This window comes from Chironomus tepperi, unplaced genomic scaffold, assembly GCF_022539635.2.
Source record: "Chironomus tepperi strain 1889 unplaced genomic scaffold, CSIRO-AGI_Ctep_v1 contig_309, whole genome shotgun sequence".
NCBI classification, from domain to species: domain Eukaryota; kingdom Metazoa; phylum Arthropoda; class Insecta; order Diptera; family Chironomidae; genus Chironomus; species Chironomus tepperi.
In genome coordinates, this window is record NW_027226431.1 from 514,282 (window position 1) to 535,882 (window position 21,601).

General features: G+C 32.9%; 7 protein-coding genes across 10 annotated transcripts; 3 read left to right on the plus strand and 4 right to left on the minus strand.

The window, feature by feature from the left end:
* Positions 1-87: 87 nt before the first annotated feature.
* On the plus strand, positions 88-1,230 carry LOC139092584 (glycine-rich protein 3-like). Its single transcript, XM_070643040.1, has 4 exons — positions 88-295; positions 355-415; positions 455-499; positions 1,072-1,230. Exons 1-4 carry the CDS (start codon positions 148-150, stop codon positions 1,103-1,105), a joined length of 288 nt encoding a protein of 95 aa, XP_070499141.1. The 5' UTR covers positions 88-147; the 3' UTR covers positions 1,106-1,230.
* Positions 1,231-2,235: 1,005 nt separating this feature from the next.
* On the plus strand, positions 2,236-2,745 carry LOC139092585 (cuticle protein 6.4-like). Its single transcript, XM_070643042.1, has 3 exons — positions 2,236-2,383; positions 2,439-2,514; positions 2,569-2,745. The coding sequence occupies exons 1-3, from the start codon at positions 2,257-2,259 to the stop codon at positions 2,591-2,593; spliced, it is 228 nt and encodes a 75-aa protein (XP_070499143.1). The 5' UTR covers positions 2,236-2,256; the 3' UTR covers positions 2,594-2,745.
* Positions 2,746-2,788: 43 nt separating this feature from the next.
* ldbr (lariat debranching enzyme) lies at positions 2,789-4,649 on the minus strand. 2 transcript variants are annotated; one of them, XM_070643037.1, is made up of 4 exons: positions 4,451-4,649; positions 4,309-4,393; positions 3,214-4,240; positions 2,961-3,149 (listed from the first exon to the last, which is right to left on the minus strand). In XM_070643037.1, the coding sequence occupies exons 1-4, from the start codon at positions 4,560-4,562 to the stop codon at positions 3,099-3,101; spliced, it is 1,275 nt and encodes a 424-aa protein (XP_070499138.1). In that variant the 5' UTR covers positions 4,563-4,649; the 3' UTR covers positions 2,961-3,098. The 2 variants fall into 2 exon arrangements, with proteins under 2 accessions (XP_070499137.1, XP_070499138.1); XM_070643036.1 differs by having other exon boundaries at positions 2,789-4,240.
* A 417-nt stretch (positions 4,650-5,066) lies between these two features.
* Positions 5,067-9,064, plus strand: LOC139092548 (zinc finger CCCH domain-containing protein 10-like). Its single transcript, XM_070642976.1, has 4 exons — positions 5,067-5,217; positions 6,933-7,277; positions 7,340-7,419; positions 7,901-9,064. Exons 2-4 carry the CDS (start codon positions 6,966-6,968, stop codon positions 8,847-8,849), a joined length of 1,341 nt encoding a protein of 446 aa, XP_070499077.1. The 5' UTR covers positions 5,067-5,217; positions 6,933-6,965; the 3' UTR covers positions 8,850-9,064.
* Pburs (Partner of Bursicon) lies at positions 6,015-6,611 on the minus strand. Its single transcript, XM_070642977.1, has 2 exons — positions 6,486-6,611; positions 6,015-6,430 (listed from the first exon to the last, which is right to left on the minus strand). The coding sequence occupies exons 1-2, from the start codon at positions 6,589-6,591 to the stop codon at positions 6,135-6,137; spliced, it is 402 nt and encodes a 133-aa protein (XP_070499078.1). The 5' UTR covers positions 6,592-6,611; the 3' UTR covers positions 6,015-6,134.
* Positions 9,065-9,286: 222 nt separating the features above from the next.
* Positions 9,287-20,042, minus strand: LOC139092546 (probable multidrug resistance-associated protein lethal(2)03659). 3 transcript variants are annotated; one of them, XM_070642974.1, is made up of 11 exons: positions 19,899-20,042; positions 14,739-14,897; positions 14,408-14,676; positions 14,027-14,347; positions 13,762-13,787; positions 13,639-13,696; positions 13,499-13,578; positions 11,316-13,311; positions 10,963-11,256; positions 9,948-10,846; positions 9,287-9,689 (listed from the first exon to the last, which is right to left on the minus strand). In XM_070642974.1, the coding sequence occupies exons 2-11, from the start codon at positions 14,816-14,818 to the stop codon at positions 9,660-9,662; spliced, it is 4,053 nt and encodes a 1,350-aa protein (XP_070499075.1). In that variant the 5' UTR covers positions 14,819-14,897; positions 19,899-20,042; the 3' UTR covers positions 9,287-9,659. The 3 variants fall into 3 exon arrangements, with proteins under 3 accessions (XP_070499075.1, XP_070499076.1, XP_070499074.1); XM_070642975.1 differs by lacking the exon at positions 19,899-20,042 and adding an exon at positions 18,991-19,328; XM_070642973.1 differs by lacking the exon at positions 19,899-20,042 and adding an exon at positions 18,369-18,968.
* Positions 20,043-20,159: 117 nt separating this feature from the next.
* Hen1 (Hen1 methyltransferase) lies at positions 20,160-21,601 on the minus strand. The gene is made up of 2 exons (XM_070643170.1): positions 21,416-21,601; positions 20,160-21,242 (listed from the first exon to the last, which is right to left on the minus strand). The coding sequence occupies exons 1-2, from the start codon at positions 21,513-21,515 to the stop codon at positions 20,194-20,196; spliced, it is 1,149 nt and encodes a 382-aa protein (XP_070499271.1). The 5' UTR covers positions 21,516-21,601; the 3' UTR covers positions 20,160-20,193.

Below are 21,601 nucleotides of genomic sequence, written 5' to 3' on the forward strand. Positions count from 1 at the left end.
CACATATCTATATGAAAAATACAGCATGAAATTTTTTAGTAAACAATATTTAATTGTAGGCGTTTGGCAAATAAAACGATTGCTTGAATATTTTCTTGAGTCAGAATAAAGTTAATCTTTGAGCTGTTAGCACGTCTCAGGAATAAAATGAAGACATCAATTTTAATTATTTTTACTTTGTGCCTGTGTATCTCAGCAATCATGGCTAGACCCGAGCCGGATCATTCGCATGAGTATCATAGTCATAGCCACAGCCACGAGGATTTCTCTGGAGAGGATTTATATAATCGTGGAGGTAAATCAGTTTTGTGACTCTAAATTTCTATTCCTACATTGATTCCTTTGTTTTGTCAGGATACTATGACAATTACAGACCTGGTGGTTATTATGGCAATAACTATGGCGGCTATCCTGGTGGATATTATCAACAAGGATATCCAATTAGGGGTCCGAATGGATATTATCAACAAGGATATAGAGGACAATACAATCCTTTAGGGTAAGCATTTACATTTCCAAAAGAAAGACTTTTCAATCATTTCATAGAATATTGCATATATTTTACAACTTTTATCAGTAAGCAATACTGTTGAAAAAATTTACCAAAAATTACATCTGAAAATCAGTCATTTTGTATGATGAATCCTGACACAAGTCTTTTTTATTTGAAAATGCTAATATCAATACAATTACCAGATAAAAACGTTTATAATTCAGGGACCAAAAATAAAAATTTTTTTTACCCTTATTCGGTAACAGTCGGAAACGGATTTCTGTAATTACCGGTAAATATCCGTTACCGTCAAATCCTGATTACCGGTAATTTTCGGACCCCTAAATACAATCCTTTAGGGTAAGTATTTACATTTAAAATTTAATCATTCATAGAATATTCATCGAAATGAAATTAGTAAGCATATTTACACAATCATGCTAATTAATTCAGTAATTCAGGGCTTTGTAATGAACATTTCTGTTCTACATATCTGTGCATATCATCAATATCAATATCTGTTTACATCAATATTTCAAAATTCTAAATTTAGACATTATTATCTTTTAATTTTACAGAGTTCTTGGTGCTTTTCTCGGAAAGAAGCGATGAATCTTCTGATCAACAAGCTATTCTGAACTGTGTCATTATATTCCATGTTAATTATTTATTATTAATTTCACTCGTATTACTAATTTGTGATAATAAAGAATTGCACTGCTGTGCACAACTTTAAACATTATTGTTGTTTTTTTAATACTGAAGATGTCAATGCCCATTTATGAATTTTAGAATAAAAGAAACTTGTCTAAGGTCAGTGACATGTCTGTTATGCAAATATCCACTTATGGTCACACATTATTTTGGGAATTTCCGAAAGTTTGTCATTAATTTCATGTTTATTCTTCAGATTTTGAATAATTTAATAACAGTTGTTACCAAACAGCCGAGAAATTATGATTTCGTGTATATAATGTTTCCCTTTTAATGCTTCGCTTCATTACTCCCTGCAACTTCATAAAATAATTTATTATTAATTCCTTTTATAAACACAATGCGGCAAACAGCACTATTTGTAGAAAAATGGGTCAAAACTTGCAGTCACGTGATGTCAGGCTATCTCCGCATATTACCGTTAGTACAGCAACGCATCGATGAACTTTCGAAGACGGGGTACTGTTCAGGGCAATATTAGATTTGAATAATTATTTTGTTCCGCTCAAATCCTATCCAAAGCGGATGTTTAAATTTTGAATAAAAAATGTCCGTTACAAAATAAAATTTGAAATTTTGCATTAAATAGGCTACTCAGATTAGCTTGAGTATGAATTTTAGAAAAGCATCAATCCCTGCTTATTGTGTGCGAGCAAACAAAATGTTGAAAATCTCAAGTGCTTCTTTTAAAGAGTGCGAGTTCGAGTCCCATCTTATTTCAAAATATATTCATAGATATTAATTACGGATGTAAGACGTTGTTCTACAAACAATTTTGGTATGTGACGCTAAATCGAGAAAACTAGCAGGCACTTATTATGTGAATAATATAACGTCATAACATCACATTTGGGTTTTTCCTGTCTTTCGCAGAATTATTAAGACACAAGGTCAGTTGCTGTTACCTGTCGTAGGAAGATTTTTTGTGACATCTTTTATTTCCGTCCTGTCTTAGTTATCCTTGAAATTTGATAGAAAACACTAAGCATAGAAAAATATTTTAACAGTTTCAATTTTGATTTAGAAGAGTTCAGACTGTCAATTTAAAGATGAACAAACTTTTAGTTCTCTTGTTACTTGCTATACCAATTGCATACAGTAAACCTTTAGTTGGATTACTGGAATTAATAGCAGATGGATTAGGTCTCGATAATGACTACTATCCTGAATATTATGGTGAGATTTTGTGATTTATCGCAGCACATAGATTGACAAATCTTGTATATTTCAGGAGGCTACGGCTATGGCTATCCAGGATATATTCAGCCTAATTATGGAGGATTTGAAGGACCTTATTCACCTTATGGGTAATGATTCCTTGCTTAAAACTGTTAAAAATATACTAATTGAATATTTTATAGCTATCCTGGTGGATATTATGGATAGGAAGTACTCGACTTTAATTTCCTAGTGCTTAACACGTCTTTTAAATTATAAATATAGTATAAGAACACATTTGTGCCATATTAATTAATAAATTAAGACATATCATCTGTTGAATCATTATGTCACTTTGCAATTAAAATATGTAGACTAACCTGGATTCCTGAAACTCTTGAAACTGACAGAAATATGTCAAAATCCATTTTGAATGTCTTAAAATTTTTAATTACAACTAAATCATATTTTCTTCATAATTCACAATGTCAAAAAGTAAGCTACTCATCCGTTGCTGTATAAATTTCTTGATTTCGTCGCTTAAATTTCTTTGTTGCAGGTTGTGGATCTTGTTCTTCAGTTTTAACTTCTTCATCCACTTTTGTCGGTTCTTCTAATTCAGATTTTACTTCAATCTTCTCTTCTTTAAGTTCAGGTGACTTTGTACTTTTTGATGCCTCGTTATCCTCAGCATCATCATCATCCAAATCATCTAAATCAATTTCGTCGTTGTTTATCGGTTTTGGTAATGAGAGTTGTGGCTTTTTCGTTGGAACTTGCTTGTCTGAAACAATATTACAATCTTTGAAGGCTTCTTGATCGGATTTAGTGTAATTAGGGACATGTACTTTTACGTTATTAAAATTTGATGCTATCAGTAATGGATCGTCGATTCCGAGTTTTTCACAAAATTCCATTGTTTGGATGTTAAGACTAGGCTTTGGCATTTTCAGATTATGGAAATTTTCTCCATCCCATTCTGGATCATAACCATTTGCAGTTTGCTTGAAATTGTGCTTAACTGTCAAATCGTTATTGAACTTTTTAAGAACAGCTTGAACTTCTTCTTCTGTTGGGGAGAAATTCCAACGTTGTTCATTGTCGCATGATTGATTTGAAGGTGCATACGGAAGTTTTGTATCAGATGTTGTGCAATTAAGGAACTTGTTAGTCAATGAAAGAATTGTCAACCATTCTGGGTCATGTTCCATAGTTAATTTAGCACTTCCGTCTTCGTTCCTTTCAACTGCTTCTCCAATGTCAACAAATTCTAAAAAGTGTCGTCCTAAAATGCATTTATCTAGAGCAACAAAATCTGTGGTTGCATCTTCTTCCTCGTGAAAAACTTTTGCTTCAAATCGACAGTGCATATGTGCTGAATACCAATATTTAGGTTTAAGTTTCGTCAGCAGTTCCCAACAAGGCGGACTTCCAAGTTTCCCGTTATCCATATCGGCTTTAAAGTCAGGTTTCTTCTTTAATAAGCCTTCAATGAAGCCAAACCTTTTTGTCCTGTCTCCATGCTCCCATATCTTCTGGGGCCAATCATGTGATAACATAATATCAATAGTCAATGGCTTTAATTGAAGCAGTCGAAAAACTTCCAAATTACGAATTGCATAAACGCTTCGCATTGTGCTATCATCGTATGGTGGACATTCAAAATGACCTTTTCGATAGTTGTAGTTCCTATAAATCCCAGAAACTCCAGCAATTTTCACGCCGTTGATGTTAAGTACTCCAGCATTTCCCAAATAATAAATATTTGGTGCGCACCAACCGCCATATGAGAGTTCTTGCAAATGATTTGATGCCTCATGATTTCCACCGATGAAAATTGTGAGAATTGGTGCAACTTGTTTGCCGGTATAATATCTAAGGATGTAAAAGATACAGTAAAATTAATAAATATTTAAAAACAAGCATTTTCATTAATTTCTTACTTGTAAAATCCTCCCATCTCCAAATACTTCTTTGGAACAGCCATACATGCTAAATCCTCCTTGTTTCTTGTTGCTTGAAAATCTCCTGTAAGTAAATTAAGTTAGCGAAAAACTTACAGTAAATAAATTGAAGCATTTTTACCGCAACAAATCAGAAGATCGACTTTTTTCTGTGTTTGTTCTTCATAAACCTTAATCTCTTCATAGATCATGTCAAGATCGCCATGAGCGCAGCCTTCTATACAAATATGCATGTCTATTTATGTTATTTTAACTAATTTTAAGCGGTGAAGTAAAAATTTTGTTTATGTTTACTGTGATTTGATTTTGCAATGAAAAACTGTGTATGTGTTGGTGTGTGGTTTTATTTGAAATATCAGGAACCGTTATATTATATCAATGCTTTAGATTAGTAACGAGTTTGTGTCAATCAGAGGATCTGTAAAATGATAATAAGCACTTTAACAAAGGATTGTCTTTTCTTGAATCGTGACTTAATGTTTTGATTCTGTACGGTGGAAATGCGCTTTCATCGGTCGCGTTTGATCACATTTAAACTAGATTAAAATCATTGTTTACTAGATGCAATACCTGCAGAAGAATCAGCCTGTCACATTATGTCAATGAAAAAGCACAAGAAGAACGAAAGGCCATAGTTACTCTATGTTGAACGTGATTATTTTGAAACATTGATATGAAATAACGGTCATTCAGAATTCAAATAAATACAAATATTAAGTCGCACTCACACGACAGAATAAAAGAGAACTAAAAATTGAGAAAAATTAGGGAAAAAAATAAATTTATTAGATTATCTTAATGAACATAGTGAATTAAGTTGTTTAATTAGTTTAAAAGCATACAACATAGTTTGTTATATTGGAATAGCATAAATAACACCTGAATAGTGTAAGTAATGACAGCATAAAATGCAGAACATTTTCCTTCGAAGGTTTTTCACTGACCTTTCTCTAAAATTTCTTCACATCTTTAAAAATCCTGTACGAATGCGATTATAAATAATTTTCATCGTCAATATCCACTATGTATTAGTAGCTTTTCGTGAAATTTGATATTTCCTCACCGATTTTTAAACTGGATCAAGTTTAATGTAATTAAAAACTGGATTTGCATAATTTTTTATGTACCCTTATATAAATGCTCAGCACTAACTATTTGACTTTCTAATAAACATACAGGCACTATTCTCAATGTGCAATAATTGTATTACATTCGCATTTAATTTTATGTGCAAAGTTGACAAATCGGATCGAGTTCTTGTGGATGTTTGAGCACAAAGTGAATCCGGAAGTTTATATTTATAGTGATTGACAATTAATTCATAACATATTTCTTCCATTTACCACCGGCTGATTCTAATACACGCAGAAGCAGCTGATGGTATGACTTCTTCTTCAAATCCCGTAGTGTAGGTCAACGAACTATTAAATCTCAATTTCCTTGCCAAAATACAGCAAATATAAAGATATAACTAATTTTGTCTTAATTAAATGCTATTTGTCAGTGCTAATAATGTGTGAAAATAATATTAATAGAGCAACAAGCCAACAAATGTGCTTTAAATTGACACAAAATATTTGTATAACACGAGGATTTTTCAGCTATAAATAAACTAATCGTGGATAGGCTGAAATCAGCATGCGAATTAGATAAATACACACGTAAATAATGGAATGGATACAGAATTAATTTTATTAAATTTTTATTTATTAATTGAAAAAGTTTCCATCAAATGAACATTGTGCCTGCTTTCGTCTTCAAAATCATGAAAGCTTTACAGTTTAGAAACCAAAACTTCAAGTTTTCTATCTCGAAAAATCACCACATTTGAAGCATTTACATTCAGTCGGTTCCTTTAAGCGCAAGTCCATTGTTGCCATCTCATTTGATGTCAAACGAACGCCATCCGGATCATAACAATGAGATAATGTGACAAGTGTGTCCTTAAGAAACGATTCACGACAACAATAGCATTCCTTGAGAAATCCAGTTGGCGTGATTACGGACGGTTGCACCTGACTGCTGCAAAATCCTTCACATTTGTTGACTGTCACTTCCCCATCGCATGTTCGTTGCAATCGTCCAAGCTCGTCGTATTCCTCTAAATTATAATTTATTTATTTAATTTAATTAACATAAATTAATGAATAATTTACCTTTAATTAAATGCAACTGGAACGGTAAAGTTTCACAGTTCTCGTCACTCTGTGCGAGGACACAAAAGACTCTCAGAATCAGAATAAATATTAATGACTGGAACATTATTCCTAACACTATTAATCTCTGAGATTGAAAACTTTAGTTGGAATATAATCACGTTGTATTTATACTCATTTTTGTAACAGATCCTTTTACCCACCTGTGGCTTAACATGATTTTCACATTTTCATTTCGTATCTTTTTCCTTCCTTGTTATATGTAGCTTGTCATTTTCTTAGAGAAGCATTATTCAAGATTTGACTGACTGCAGTACTGTTGGAACTAAGTTCCTTCAGTAGAAAAATGCGCTTTCGTCAGTGATAGCTGTACATTTCCTACCAATTTTTCCTCTACTCACATTTTCCACATTCTCATTTTTCATGCTATTTTCTGCCTCATTCTAGGTTCAATAATCGTCTAGTTTAGTGTCAAATTGTATGGAGAACGACTTCAAACTCAAAACAAATCAAGAAAAAAAATTAAGGAAGTGTGAAACAGAACAACAGAAACAGCTAACAAATATGTATCAATCGGAATGCAATTCATCATACTCTCGCGCAGAGTCACCGTCTATAACAACGAGTACGACCACCCAATCAGTTTCATCCACATCAAACCATTCCACAACTGTATTGTGTAATGGACAATATAATAATGGATATAAAGGGAATAATTGTAATGATCAGCAAAATAAATATAGAATTTGTCGTGATTTTGTTAGAGGCTCTTGTCGTCGCTTGTTGTGCAAGGTGATAATTTAATTATTTCTTAAATTTTTGAGATATTTAATTTATTTTATTTTATATTGCAGTATCCACATGTTCCTTCTCCTGATTTAGTAGTGTTTTGTCATGACTTTCAAAATAATAAATGTCCTCGTTTAAACTGCAAGTAAGTGCTTTATTGGATCATTAAATAGATTTTTGGCAGGACTGTGAACTTCCTTATACTTCTGCTTATTATGCCAGAAAAAAGGGAATTTTAGTTTTAAATTAAAATACTTTTTTGAAGTTTAAATGCTCTAGAACCTTTCAAATGTTCGAAAATTCAAGGACGTTTTGTGAACGTTAAAAATGCAAAATAATTTTGAAATAACGACAATTTTTAATTCAAATTTCAGAACCATACAAATGTTTAAACTAACATTTGTACGGTTTTCAAATTCAAATTTTTTACAACCGTTAATTATTTTTTAACTTTTCTAAATAATTAAAATTGCTAAATTATGATTCATTAGCTTTCGGAGCTTAAAAGATCTGCCACATTTACCTACCTAAGCAGAAAAACAAAATTCTTGACGACTATAAATCTCAATTTTATGCTCAAGTTAATTTATTATAACGTTTTCTCATCTCTTTGTTTGCTATTTCAGGTTCTTACACTATACAATAGATGATGAAGAGCATTACAGAAAGTACGGTGAATTTCCAATTATTGGACAACAAGATGATTTTAGTAATAATCAAAACATGAACAATATTAACAATAGTGGTGGAAATCATGATTACTCGGGAGAATATGAGTATAATAATAAAGGATATTTCAATAATAATTCCAATTCATCGAATGGCAACAGATCACTTCCATCACTGTTAGAATCAGAAATATTTCATCATTGTCAACAGAGAATTGAGGGTGGATGTAGCTTACATTGTCACAGCAACGACAGAGGATTCTCAAATGTTTCAAATAGTTTTAGGAATAGTCTAAAACGATTAAATAGCCAAGATCAAGACTTTATGCAGCAACAGCAATCAAAATTTAAAAGATGCCGTGAAGATGAAATTATGGTAGTGCTAAGGAGATTTGAGGAAGAGCATCAAATGCTTAAAAGACGTGTTGAGGCTAATGAATTGAAAATTGCAGAGCTGAGAGCATCAAATGAATATCTCATGACACAAAATGCTCAATTACGCATATCCACTGTTCAGGTTTCACGTGTTGTTAATCCAGTGACAGTAACACACACTCAAGCTCAACAACAGCAAGCACAGACACAAGTAATAAGTGCAAGTATGGCACCAGTACAAAATCCACAGGTTATAAGTGCGCCAATAGTCTCAATGGCAACGCCACAAACACAAATTATTGCAACTCCACCCAATGTCCCACCAATTGTTGGTACAATTCATGCAACAGCAAATACATCACAACAGACACAGCATGTTCTTGGAACATCACAAATCACTTTAGCACCTGCAGCTGTTCCATCAATTGGATTATCTATAAATACATCACAGGCACTTCAGGCAGCAATATCAAATGCAAGTCAACCAATCATCTCATATCCGATAATGACGCATAGTATTTTGCCTCACTGATTATGTCTATCAAATGCAATAGACACGGAGCTTATTGGATATTGAAGAATCTTTTGCATTAAAAAAACTATATTGACTCGATAAGGCAAGCATGTATGAAGAAAATGAGGATAAGGAACAAGATAAAAAAAAATATTTATTTTAAATAATTGATTAGCGTAGTTTGAGTTTTAAAAATTATACTTAACAATGAAAATAAAAGTGAATATAATCGATTTTTGTTGTTTTATTGCTATTTGTTAAGCGTATGTAGCTGTATGCTACGCAAGAAATCTTTTGACCGTTATTTTTCAAATTTTCACAAAACGCTAATTTTCAAATATTTTTTGACCGTTATTTTTCAAAAATTCTCTAGCCGTTAATTTTCAAATAGTTTTTGGCCGTTATTTTTCAAATATTTTTTGGTCGTTATTTTTCAAATTAAGAAAAAGTCCAAATTTTTCTATTATCCATAATATATTTTTTATTGATTTCTATGAATTTCTACATAAAATATTTCAGGCACTTAATTTAAGCACATCGTTTCCGTATATTTATTACATTATTAGCTGAAAAAAGTAAATTTTGAATTAAGAAATCAATAATACTTGTCGAATCACAAATGTACATCTGAGATAAATTTTTTAACAGCTTAATATATAGTTTATGTAGATCGTTAATTTCTAACATCCTTAGCATATGATATATTCATAAAAAATAAACTATAAGTACACTTATTAAAAAATTAAGTAACAATAATCTAGTGTGTTCTTGGGTTAAGTGCTTCCTAAATTATTAATAGGAACATCATCAAAATGGCAGTTTTATATTCTATAACTCCTTCTTGGCAGCAAGATGATTCTGTGGGATAAAATAAAGAAAAATTAGTGTCAAAAAAGAATTTCAGATTAAATATTTAGATTAATCCTAGGATTTAATTTAAACCAAACTTTTAATCCTAAGATTTAAAATTGCATAAGCTTGCTACAATCCCAAATTATGAATACATAATCAATTTGTAGCCATGGTCATGCAACTTATTATAGAAAATTCGGTACTTTTATAAAGCTTCGACCCGCACGTGTCAATTCCCACCCAAAAAAATCTTTTCATTCTCACCTGCTCTGCAGATTTCTTTAAATTCTCGAATGTCTCCTTGCCTACTTCTTTCAGCATATTATAAAATATTCTTGGTTCATTAATTTTTGACAAAAGCTCATGCGGCGTTCCAAACTCGACACATCGTCCTGCATCCATGACTAATATTCTATCAGAATCAATGACTGTATTAAGTCGATGAGCAATTGTAAGCACTGTACATTCAGCAAATTTCTGACGAATTGTCTTCTGAATTAAGCCATCAGTTTGTGGATCAACATTTGCAGTTGCTTCGTCCATAACAAGGATTTTATTTTCCCTTAGAATTGCTCGTGCAAGGCACACAAGTTGTCGTTGACCGACTGAAAAGTTGGTTCCACCTTCAGTAATTTTTGTGTTCAATCCTGACGGCATGTCCTTAATTAATTCCTTTAATTTTACTTCCTCAAGTGCCATCCACAATTTATCATCATTATATTCATCAAATGGATCTAAATTGTACCTCATTGTGCCTGAGAACAGAACTGGCTCTTGTGGAATTATCGATATTTTAGATCTCAAGTCATGCAAGCCCATTTCCTGTGTTTCCCTTAAATCAATGTAAATTGATCCATCCAAATATGAAAGACGGAACAAAGCATTAATTATTGAACTTTTTCCAGCACCAGTTCTTCCAACAATTCCAATTTTCTCGTTCGGTTGAATCACAAACTCTAGTTCCTTCAGCACCTTATCTTCCATTGATGGATGATAGCTTAATGACAGCTTATCAAATTTAATTTCTCCTGCTTTTGGCCAATCCTTTGGTGGCTTTTTATTTTCTGGAGATTCATGTGATGGTTCTGGGTCTACACTTTGGTACTCGACAACACGTTCTACAGCTGTCATATTGTTTTCAAGTTCTGCTGATTGTCGCATGCCTATAAAGAAATAACAGAAATTGGAAATTAATTGATGGATTTAAAATTTTAATCCTGAGATTAAAAAGAAGGATTAACTCCAATCCAAATGCAAAGCTAATCATAGCCTTCCTTACCCCATTGCAGCATTCCAGTCAATCCCATCACTTGCGTTATAGCCAATCCAACATTTCCGCCAGTATTTCCCATGAAAAAGAAGCTGACGATGACTAAGGCAATGTAAATGCACAACACAAAATCAAGCCAGAATCCAAAAGCTCTACTGGCAGCAAGGAACAAATAAAATGCTGTACTGTTCAAGTCTTGATGATTATCAAATTCATCCGATAGAATTGACTCAGCTTCAAATGCTCGAATTGTCGACAGTCCATTAAGTGTTGCAGCAAGATGTGAGAATATTGGTGAACGTGCTGTAAATATAAATTAATTAATTAATAATCGGTAAAAATGCATGAATTAACGAACTTACTTGTCGCATCCATACGCTTCAAATTCCTACTTGACTTTAGATAGAAATCTCTCATAAAGTAGAACAAGACAGCAATAACGACCGTTGGAATTAAGGTATAAACATTCACAACAGCAACAACTACAATAATACCAGCTAATGACAGGAAAATTTGCAGCACATCCACAATAGTCATCGGTAATATCTCATCAATCTGTCCCATATCCTTACTAAATCTATTAAGAATACGTCCTGATGGATTTAAGTTAAAGAACAGCATTGTTGCGTTTGTAATTCCTGTATACATTGCATCATGTAGACGTCGAGAAGCTCGCATTGCGACTGAGAAGAAGAAGAAGCTTCTGCTTAATGTTATGATGACAGTGGACACGACAAGGGCAGTAAAAATGTAAATGTCAATGCTTCGGTCATAAATGACACCTTCGAAAAGGTATGGGACGATTTTTGCTAATATCGAGTCACTTGAACTGTCAAGCCTTGTACTGTTGTCACTGAAAAGTTCTAAGGTTGGTTCATTTTGTCTCAGTGAATTTCGTTCTTCTTCCTTAGCAACCCAATAAGTCAAGAAATAGTCACCAGCTGATGCCAAAAGCTGCGTCAATACAAACATAATAAGGATGATAATACCAATGGTATATCCACCAGTTCCTTTAATATACGCAATATAATATTTCCATGATATTGAGCCTTCTGAACTTTTCTCATCACGATCAACCTTTGTTGCCTCAACTTCAATTTCTCTTGATTCTGAGGATATTGTGCTTGATATGCTGTCATGTCTCTTATAGGATGTCCGGCTGTCATTGCTACTTTTGCTCATTGATCTTTGGAATTTCTCAATATTTACTTCCTCTTCAGTTGACTTATCCTCAACTTCCGGTAATAATTTTGCAAAATCAAAGCCTGAGTCTCTTAAACTCTCAAACGTACCAACAGCCTGCACTTGTCCATTGTCAAGCAACACAATTTGATCAGCTGTTGGAAGGTATTGCAGTTGATGTGTAACGAGAATAACAAGCTTATCTTTCAGGAAATTCTTGATACAATTATCAAACAAATGTCGACCAACATGCGAATCAACAGCACTAAGTGGATCATCAAGTAAATAAATATCAGCTTGTCGATAAATGGCGCGTGCTAAATTTATACGAGCTTTTTGTCCACCTGATAAGCTCATTCCACGTTCACCAACGATTGTTTTATCACCATCAGGCCAAATTTCAAAATCTCGTGTCAATGAACAGACTTTAACAATTTCACGGTATCTAATCTTATCCATTGGAAGTCCAAACAATATATTTTGTCTGACAGAACTTGAAAATAGCCATGGTTCTTGTGATGCATACGAGATCTTTCCATTAACTTCAATTTTTCCACTTTCTGTTGGCAATTCACCCAAAATTGCTTGAATTAAGCTTGACTTTCCAGCACCAACTTTTCCAATTACAGCAACAACAGTTGTTGGCTGAACATGAAGATCAAGGTTGCTTAATGTCAAATCTGAAGATTCACCTTTCCATTTAGCACAAACTTTTTCCATAGAAATGCCTGGTTTTTGTAGAATATCAATTTTTCCATTTCCAGTTCCATTTCCATTACTAGCAGGCTTTTCATCATTTCTTGGTGCACTTTGAAAATCACGATCCAGTTCCTCATACATCATAAACTTCTGTAATCTCTTCACACTAACAATTGTTTCAGCCAGAAATCCAATTGCTTGCGGAAAGAATACAGTCATAGTCTGCCTCAATACATTGTAATAAGCCGTAACAACAAAAGCTTGTTGAGCCGTCAAAACATTTCCGAGTAGAGCATACATGACTAAGCTTGTAAAAATCGAAACACGTGAGCTAAACATAATGAATGATAATAGTATGCCTCTTATGTATGACGCATAGCGAATTGCACGAATTTCCTTCTGACGTGCAAATGATATGACTTTGGCGAATGGCTTTTCCCAAGCGTACATCTTAATGACTTGAATGCCTTGTATTATCTGTCAATTTTAAATGAGGAAAATAAGCATTAAAGATACAATGAAGTCATCAATCGTATTACAATTAGGGATGGACACTTGAATACTGTGAACAGCTTGATTAATGCACAGCATGGCATGATATTATGCACGAACATGCTCAAAGTCTCTCAAAAGTGTCCACACCTTGAATTCTCATCAAACTTACCTCATTCATCAATCTAACTCTCTCGTCCGTTCTCAAAGCAATTCTCAGTCTAAGCTGTGACGTCTTCTTTCCAAGATAAACTGTAATGGAAGTTCAATTTGACTTAAACAATAAATTGACAAACAAAATAATTAACTTACATTGGAATGGAATGAACAACAACATGAATAAGATACCAGCTATTGCAGATATGCCAATCTGTTTCGGAAATACATAGAAAATCATTGATAATGTTATTGATGTTTTGGTTTGTTGTTACATACCTCGTTGTACATTAGTACTCCAATTACTGTAATGTAGGAAGAATATGAAATCATAAATTTATTAACGGCAATAATATTTTTGAAATTTAACGGTTTAAAAAAATTTGAATTTTCTCAAAGTCATTCAAATTTTTAAAATACGTTAAAATTAACAATAGACTTTTTAAAATCTCGTAAATCTCATAGTAAACAATAACAAAATAATCAACAAAAGACTTTTATTGCTGATAAATTTGTTATTTTGAACAATGATCAATCAACTTACCCAAAGTCTCGACTGGTCCCACCCATAAATAATGACAAAACATTGTGATCAACTCAAAACGTCCAACATCGTTGGATAAGAGATTTACAACTTGTCCTGAAGTTGTGTTAATTAGTGCCGATTTGCTCAATCGAAGTGCTTTCCTGTAGATTAACGAACATGCTGATATTCTTATTTTCAGTCCAAGATTCAGTTGACTTAACATTAAGCTGTGTGCAGATATCACATTAAGAAAGCTGCAAAGAATTAAACCGCCAGCATATAAATAAGGCTCATTGCTACTGCTGTCTGTTGGATTTGCATAATATCTGATAATTCCACCTGTGGAAATTTGACAAGTTCAAGGTTATTGGCATGAAAATGAATATTTAGTTCCTTTACCCAATAAAAATGGACTTGTAACTTTAAGGCACATCTCAATTAACAGCAGGCAAATTCCATTAATTGCTAATTGTCCACCAAACACTTTCAATCCAGCCTTCATTAAGCTTGGACTTTTGTTCTGTGCTCTTCGCTTCACCATTTCCGCCTCCCATGACTTTTCTATTTTTGTTCCTAAATTTATAGCTTTATGCTGTTCTAATGGTTGATATAAATCCTCTAATCCAAGAACCTTCTTCCTTCCTTTTACTAGAAGTGGCAAGACCCAGCTGCACGATAATTAAATTACATATTAAACAATGAAGTAATAATCAGCAGTCAATGGCCGTACCTGAATGTGAGATAAGAAAAAAATCCACCTTTTTCTCTCGGATGTGCAGCAAGTGCTTCTTTCTTTGTAAGCGATTCCATTATTTACTTAAATTTATTTATATATGTTTACTGTCAGCCAATTAAATTTGATCAATATTGTGTCGTAATATCAGTCTTACTGGAATTGAAATTGTTATGAAAACAGAGCATTAATGATTGAATGGAAAGTGAAATCAATTTATTTGAGGGTAAACGTATTAAAGGTTTTTGGAAGCATTATCGGATCCACTGAATTTAATCTGCAGAAATGAAAATTAACGGTCAATAAATATTTGAAAAATTAACGGTCAAAAAGTATTTGAAAAATTAACAATTTCAAATTTTAAATTAACGGTCGTGTGAGTGGTAAACAATTTCTTTGTATTTGAGGATTTCCCTAACCCAGACACATTTGATTTACACGTCTAGCCATCAGAACAAATTGATTAAATGCCACTCAAGCAAATAAAGATTTACAACATCGATAAGTTAATCATCTTTAAAGGTTTCGAGCAGCAGTTTCGAGTAATTAAGTACAAATATTTGTGTAGGCTTCAATCCTATCAATTTTGAAGAGTTCAAGCTACGTATAAAGAACCATGACATGAAATTATATTTCATAAATGCGTAGAACTGATGTGGGCGATGAATAGTCATTAATTATTTGGGCTTCTGTGGCTTTAAACTGTTTAAAATTTTGAGGAATTCCATTTTTTATGGATGTATACAATTGATTGTTCTCATTCTCACATCAATTATTTGAGCATATGACGTTTCATTTTACACACTTTTCTAAATTTCTAGGAATTTTCTGAGCAATGATGGCACAACGACATGCTAAATGGAGCTAAAAGTGGGAAATCCAAATAATTTGTCAATTCTTGGATGCATGGACAACATCAAATAATCAGATTTAGCAGGTTAAATGTAAAACTCGAAGTCAATTGGGAATTTGTATGAATAAGCAGCATAACTGGCTTGGAGTTCACTTTATAGCACTTATTAATTCAACACAGAGTTCATTGCACTTCTTTGAGTTTATTTGTTTATGTCATTTTGACACAGATTTTTTAAGTTTTATGCAGTTTTGTGACATGCATTTTCGAGGTGTGGCAACATTCATATGCTTTCACATTGATCATCTTAGCAGCACATTCCAATATAAAATGTTACTAATGATCACTGTCAATGTTTCTTGCAACTTTCCCTAACAAGCACAGATCATGCTTTCATGCTACAGAAAGACCACTAAGGTACTCAAAAACAGTCTCTTTTAATGGACCATGCCTATAATGAGGTGATCTTAATTTAGTAGGCTAGAATATAGGGTTCGACCATTGTGTACAAGTGTACGCATTCTCTTTGCAAGTCTTGCATAAAATTGCTAGATTTTCAAATAAATTACAGCACTTGTATCTAAGAGTTGCAAACTGTATGCGCACACTTGTATCCAACAGTCGAACCCTACTTAAATATCCACATTTAATCCTAAACTTTGTTCACGTCCACTACCCGAGCAGCACGATACAGCAAATTTCAATTTTCTGACATAATGCCATCAGGTTGTGCCGTCAACACAAAGACGTGGTGTCACAGTGATGAGCAACATTTGTTTGTCACACTAGTGTGTCGCCAAATTTTTTTTGAAAATGCCAAGAACTGCATGATTTCAATTGAGGCTTACCACCAAGGTGTGCCAAAAAATAAAATGTTGCTCACTACTGCCCTAGCGACTGTATTGTGCTGCTCGTGTTACCTCTTAAAGATCATAAAACGTTTCTTAAAATCTGAATGTCTATCACACTGTATTGTCACTAAGCAACAAGATTATAATACATTAGCACATACATTACTAATTTTGGAAGTAACACATCCGCAGACTTTTCTCATATTATGAAATTCACATCAAAATATAGGTACTTTAGTGTAATTCACAAAAAAATCTAAAAAATATTATATTAGACACACTGATTGTATTTCACATCCGTACTCGACTTCTACTCAAAAACAAATGTTTTAAAAATTGCATCAGAGTTGTAATTTAAGTATCAAGTCATGGCAATCAGAAATAAATAAAAAATTATTAAATTGAAGTCAAGCGGTACTTGAGCCATGAGAATTTCCATAAAACACGTAATTTTGTAATCTTTAACAGTTCAGATTCTAAGTATGAAAAAAATGAGAAATCATCGACTAGCTTGACATAGAAAAGAATTCACTTTAATTGTAATCAGAAGGGAAATTAAAACTACAAGCACAGCAATTCAAGTCATTTAAAGTTATCATATCACAACAATCAATCAACTTGTATTGCTCAATTAATTTAAACAAAATATATAGCAATTAATGTTTGTAGTATTTATGGGTATTTACATGAGTTATGAAGTAATCGGAGTGTATTGAGGGGATTTTTGAAATTTAAAGCAATTTAAAGGTTTGCAAGAATTTTTGAAATTTAGGGCATATAAAAATTGGGATTTAAGAAAAGTCTGGTGTTGCCCTGATGGCTGATTTCGACCTATTTTTACAGAAAATTATGCGGTTAGCCGCATTGTGCCGGTCGAGTAAATTCCTCATTCGCTTAAGGGTTTTAAAAATAATTAGCAAGAAGCAGTGAGTCGAAGTGGCTCGATCTACTGATTGCAGTGGTTTTGTGCACTCTCACTCGTTAAACAATCGGCCTACAGCTCTGGATCTCAATTATCTGAACAACAGAAGGTGTTTTTTAGTAAGAAGCAGCTGCTTCAATAGTCTCACTAGTGCTAAATTTATAGACATAGTTAAGAATTTATATTAAAACAAAACTTTAAAGTTAGCAAACATTACAAAAGTTGGTAAGAATAGTTAGCACAAAATTCAGTTTCAGTGACTATAACTAGAATAGGAACTAATTAACCTCAAGAATCCTACCCTAACAAGGCAGAGAGACCCATTTTAGGAACCATTTTTTTGTTCAATGAAAGCAAGCTTTGTCTTTTAGGGCCATTGGATCTTAGAGAATTTTAGGCTTAAAAGCTTGCAGAACCACCAAACTAGTCAACTGGATCTTCCTAAACAATCCAAACGAAATCCCTAACAGGCAATGAGCATTCATTTAAGAGCTTGCTCAACTTAAATATCCTAGTTAAGCATGCTCGCGAGCGTGCTCTCAGCTCACTCTGTTCTTAAAAGCATGTTCTTTGCCTACTAGGGAATCGGTTCCAAAAGCATTCAATCTTTACAGATATTTCACTTTAAAATGACTAGTTCCGCCTCTGTATAAGCAAAAACTGGCAAAAACAAACTTCATTTGTGTCAACATTCAACGCTATTAATTATTAGAGAATCTCGTAAGTCACGTGTTAGTCACACTTTGCTGATCTTTAATTTTAATTACTCTTAATCACACAATATTGCATCAACTTGACACCAAAAGCATGGCTTTACTGATAACACTGTTTTTTGGCAATTCACTCAGAAACCATAAAAGTTTATTAATGAATGAAGCTGTAATAAACTTTTTGCTGTAACCTGCCCGTTCTTATCAGAAACTTATCATTTTGTTAGCAATTCTTTATCACTTTAAGTGCACAAACAGCTTTTAATATGTGAAATTATTTCAATTTCTTACACGAGAAATGCGGTTCCTTTTATCAAGAAATCACCAATGACTACTCATATAAAATTGAACTTTATTACGCGGGTAAACATCAACTTTTTAAACAGTAAATTCACAAAGTATTAAAATTAAAATTAAGTGAGCTGTGTAGATAATGATAATTGGCAATTTTTCAGCCAGTTCCTCACGTTATCTACGTGAATGTTTTTTTTTTCACTAAGAACACACCGAACCGTCGACGATGAGTATCAAACACACACTAAAGTTGAAAATAGCATTGTTGAGGTATTTTAAAATAATAATATAAGAATCATATACAGGAGTTTATCCGTATGTTCAGTCATTACACTCTGTAGTACACACTTGACTTATACATTTAATTTTGATATTTTTTTATGAAGCATTCAGAACGCTGCGGACCAAAAAATTCTTCAGAACCCGGAAATTTAGCATGGCATATTTTTATGTATTGACATTAATTTTGGATGTATCAATATAATTTAGCGATATCATCGTGACGAAGCAGTTTTGTGTTTGGATCTTAAAGTGGATGTTGATTGTGTCTAGAACTCCATTTATGTTCTTATATTCTTTTTTTGAAAATTATTAATGATCACAAGTTTAATATAGACACCTTAAACCACAGCCTATTGAATGATCAATCAATTCTGGACATAATCGACTTCACTTAGTTCCATCAATTCCAACAAAATTATTACTTTTTTGTACATAAACAATTGTTAAGTCAACAAATTTTATTAAATTGAACAGAATATCAATTTTTATGTCACATTAGTACACAGCAGTAATTGCCAATTTTCGGTATGGTTGGTCGGTTAAAATATTTTCACATTGTCTCGATAATTTTCAATCAGACCGATGCGAGACAACATTCACGAAAGTCAAATGAATACTAAACAGAGAGAATTGAATTATACAAGCGCGAGCTTTTCTCTTAATTGATATTATTGCCTACACACGATATCAATGTGTGGTCAATAAAGGAGAAAATGTTAAAACTCACAAAACAACAAGGAACTGAGAATGTGTTGAGTATTTTTGATAAGCAAGAAGCAATAAACATAACAAATCGATAATTAATACAAATTTATTGCATTTAATGTGACGCAATAATAGTTGTATGTAAATAAAAGTTCATAGATTAGCTGAGACAATAAGTCACGCTATCGTTAGACATCCAGTAATCACTTGTTGATTCAATTTTCATGTCCTTCAATAAATTTTCCACTTATCTTTCAGGAAATACATTTTTTGTAAACAATTTGAGTGTGCAGAAGATGTAAATGCTCATTTTCTGGTTTACGCAAGGATTTGCGGTATTTTTAGACAGCACTGAACTTGAAAAAAAATCTACACAACAAATTAATGTTCTAGCAAATGATTAAAGAGGCCAATACGATATCTTCATCAGCAAAAACATTAATGTAGGTCAAGAACAGACAGCTGAGGAACTTATACAATTGTACAAATTCTTCTAGTGCCGCAGTTCCTCATTTTTCACTTGAAAAAAATTATTTTTACCTTTTTCTGCTTTTTTCGCAAACTTTTTCACTTAAACTTGATGAAATTCATGCTTTACAAGCTTATTTCGTCATTCACTGACTGTTTTCCACAAATGACACGGTTGGAATAATGAAAAATTAATTATTTTAAGGAAAAATACGTTTTTCGCAACCAGCAAACAAAAATAAACTGATTTATTTTCTACGTCGATAAACCCTGCATGGATAAAAAGCTCAACCCTGAAATTCAAATAATGACCGTTAAATACCGTTTAAAAAGTTTCTTTGGATTAAAAGCTTTCAGATTTATTAATTTATTCAGTGTTTTCAACAGGACATTCTTCATCTTGCTGCTCAAAATCAAGAGCTTCGTCCTCAATAATTATGAAATTGTTTTCGACTTGATATCGTTCCTTGATAATATTTGCGACTTCCTCTTCGTCAGTTGATGTCTCCCAGCATGCTTGTGTGACTAAATTGATTGGAATTTCGGTCCGATAATTATCAAGATTGTAATATTGCTCTTCCATATATTTATAACGATTGACATGGTAACAAACTTCGTCTATAATTTTCTCTTTCCTGCTCCTTGAGTCTTCAAACACAGGATAATCAATTGTGCCTAGTAAAATATATCCATCACAATGAACGTGACTTTCGGGTACGGTTTCAGGATTTTGTGCTTCATTCTGTTTCTCATCATCCTTATTTGATTCGTATGGCTCATTGAGAAAGTCAATAATATCATTGCGTACAAAAAGCACAAATTGTGAACTGTATCCTACATCCTCCACGTCATATCCAATTGGTGGCTTTCCAATGCCTTCTATTTTATAAGAATATTCAGGAAAACGCATGATTATATTGTCACACCAATCCTTAAATTGATCTCTTGTCCATTCAAATTTATGATCATCATGTCTGAATTTTCCAGGCTCTAAATCAAAGACTTTATTGAACTCACAGTTTGGAGTTGAAAATATTGCAATTTTTGGATTGAGATTCTCAAAAACTTGATATGGAACTTCGTCAAGGACTTGTGGATATAAATGCTCTATTAATTCGATTGCTATGACAGCGTCTGTGTCTTTAAAATTTGGATTATTAATTGACACATCTCCGTACCAAACTTCAACATTCAGTTCATTTTCTCGCTTTTTAACATGATCCATTAGCAATGGATGGACGTGACCTTTACATCTCAACAACAGATCTTCATCAATATCGACTAATTTGACCCATAACTTCCTGTCAGTCAGACCTGTTTTGATATATGTGAAAAATTTCATCTCAGCACATCCGAACTCAACAATTCTGTTCACTTTGTGCTTGAATTGCTCTAATTTTAAGCAGTTTAATGCCGCTGGAAGAAAATATTGATTTTTCAGTAAATTTCATGTAACTCTCAATGTTTTGCATAGAAATTGGCACGAATGCTCTAGCATAGCATATACATCATTTTACAAGCATGTATAAAGCACTTAAAATTGTACTTTGGCTTATCCGGCATTTTGCGAAATTTAATTAAATAATTACCTTGATATCGTTGAATGTATAGACATGGATCGAAAATTATGTGTCCTTCTTGATTAAAATATGTGGCAGTGCACGGATTAGCGATTTCAAACTTATCCATGTTAAAATAATTAAGAATAGATATTAAATTACAAGAAAAATCGAATGTTTACATTATTTTGGTTCTTGTTGTTGTGCACAGAGCTG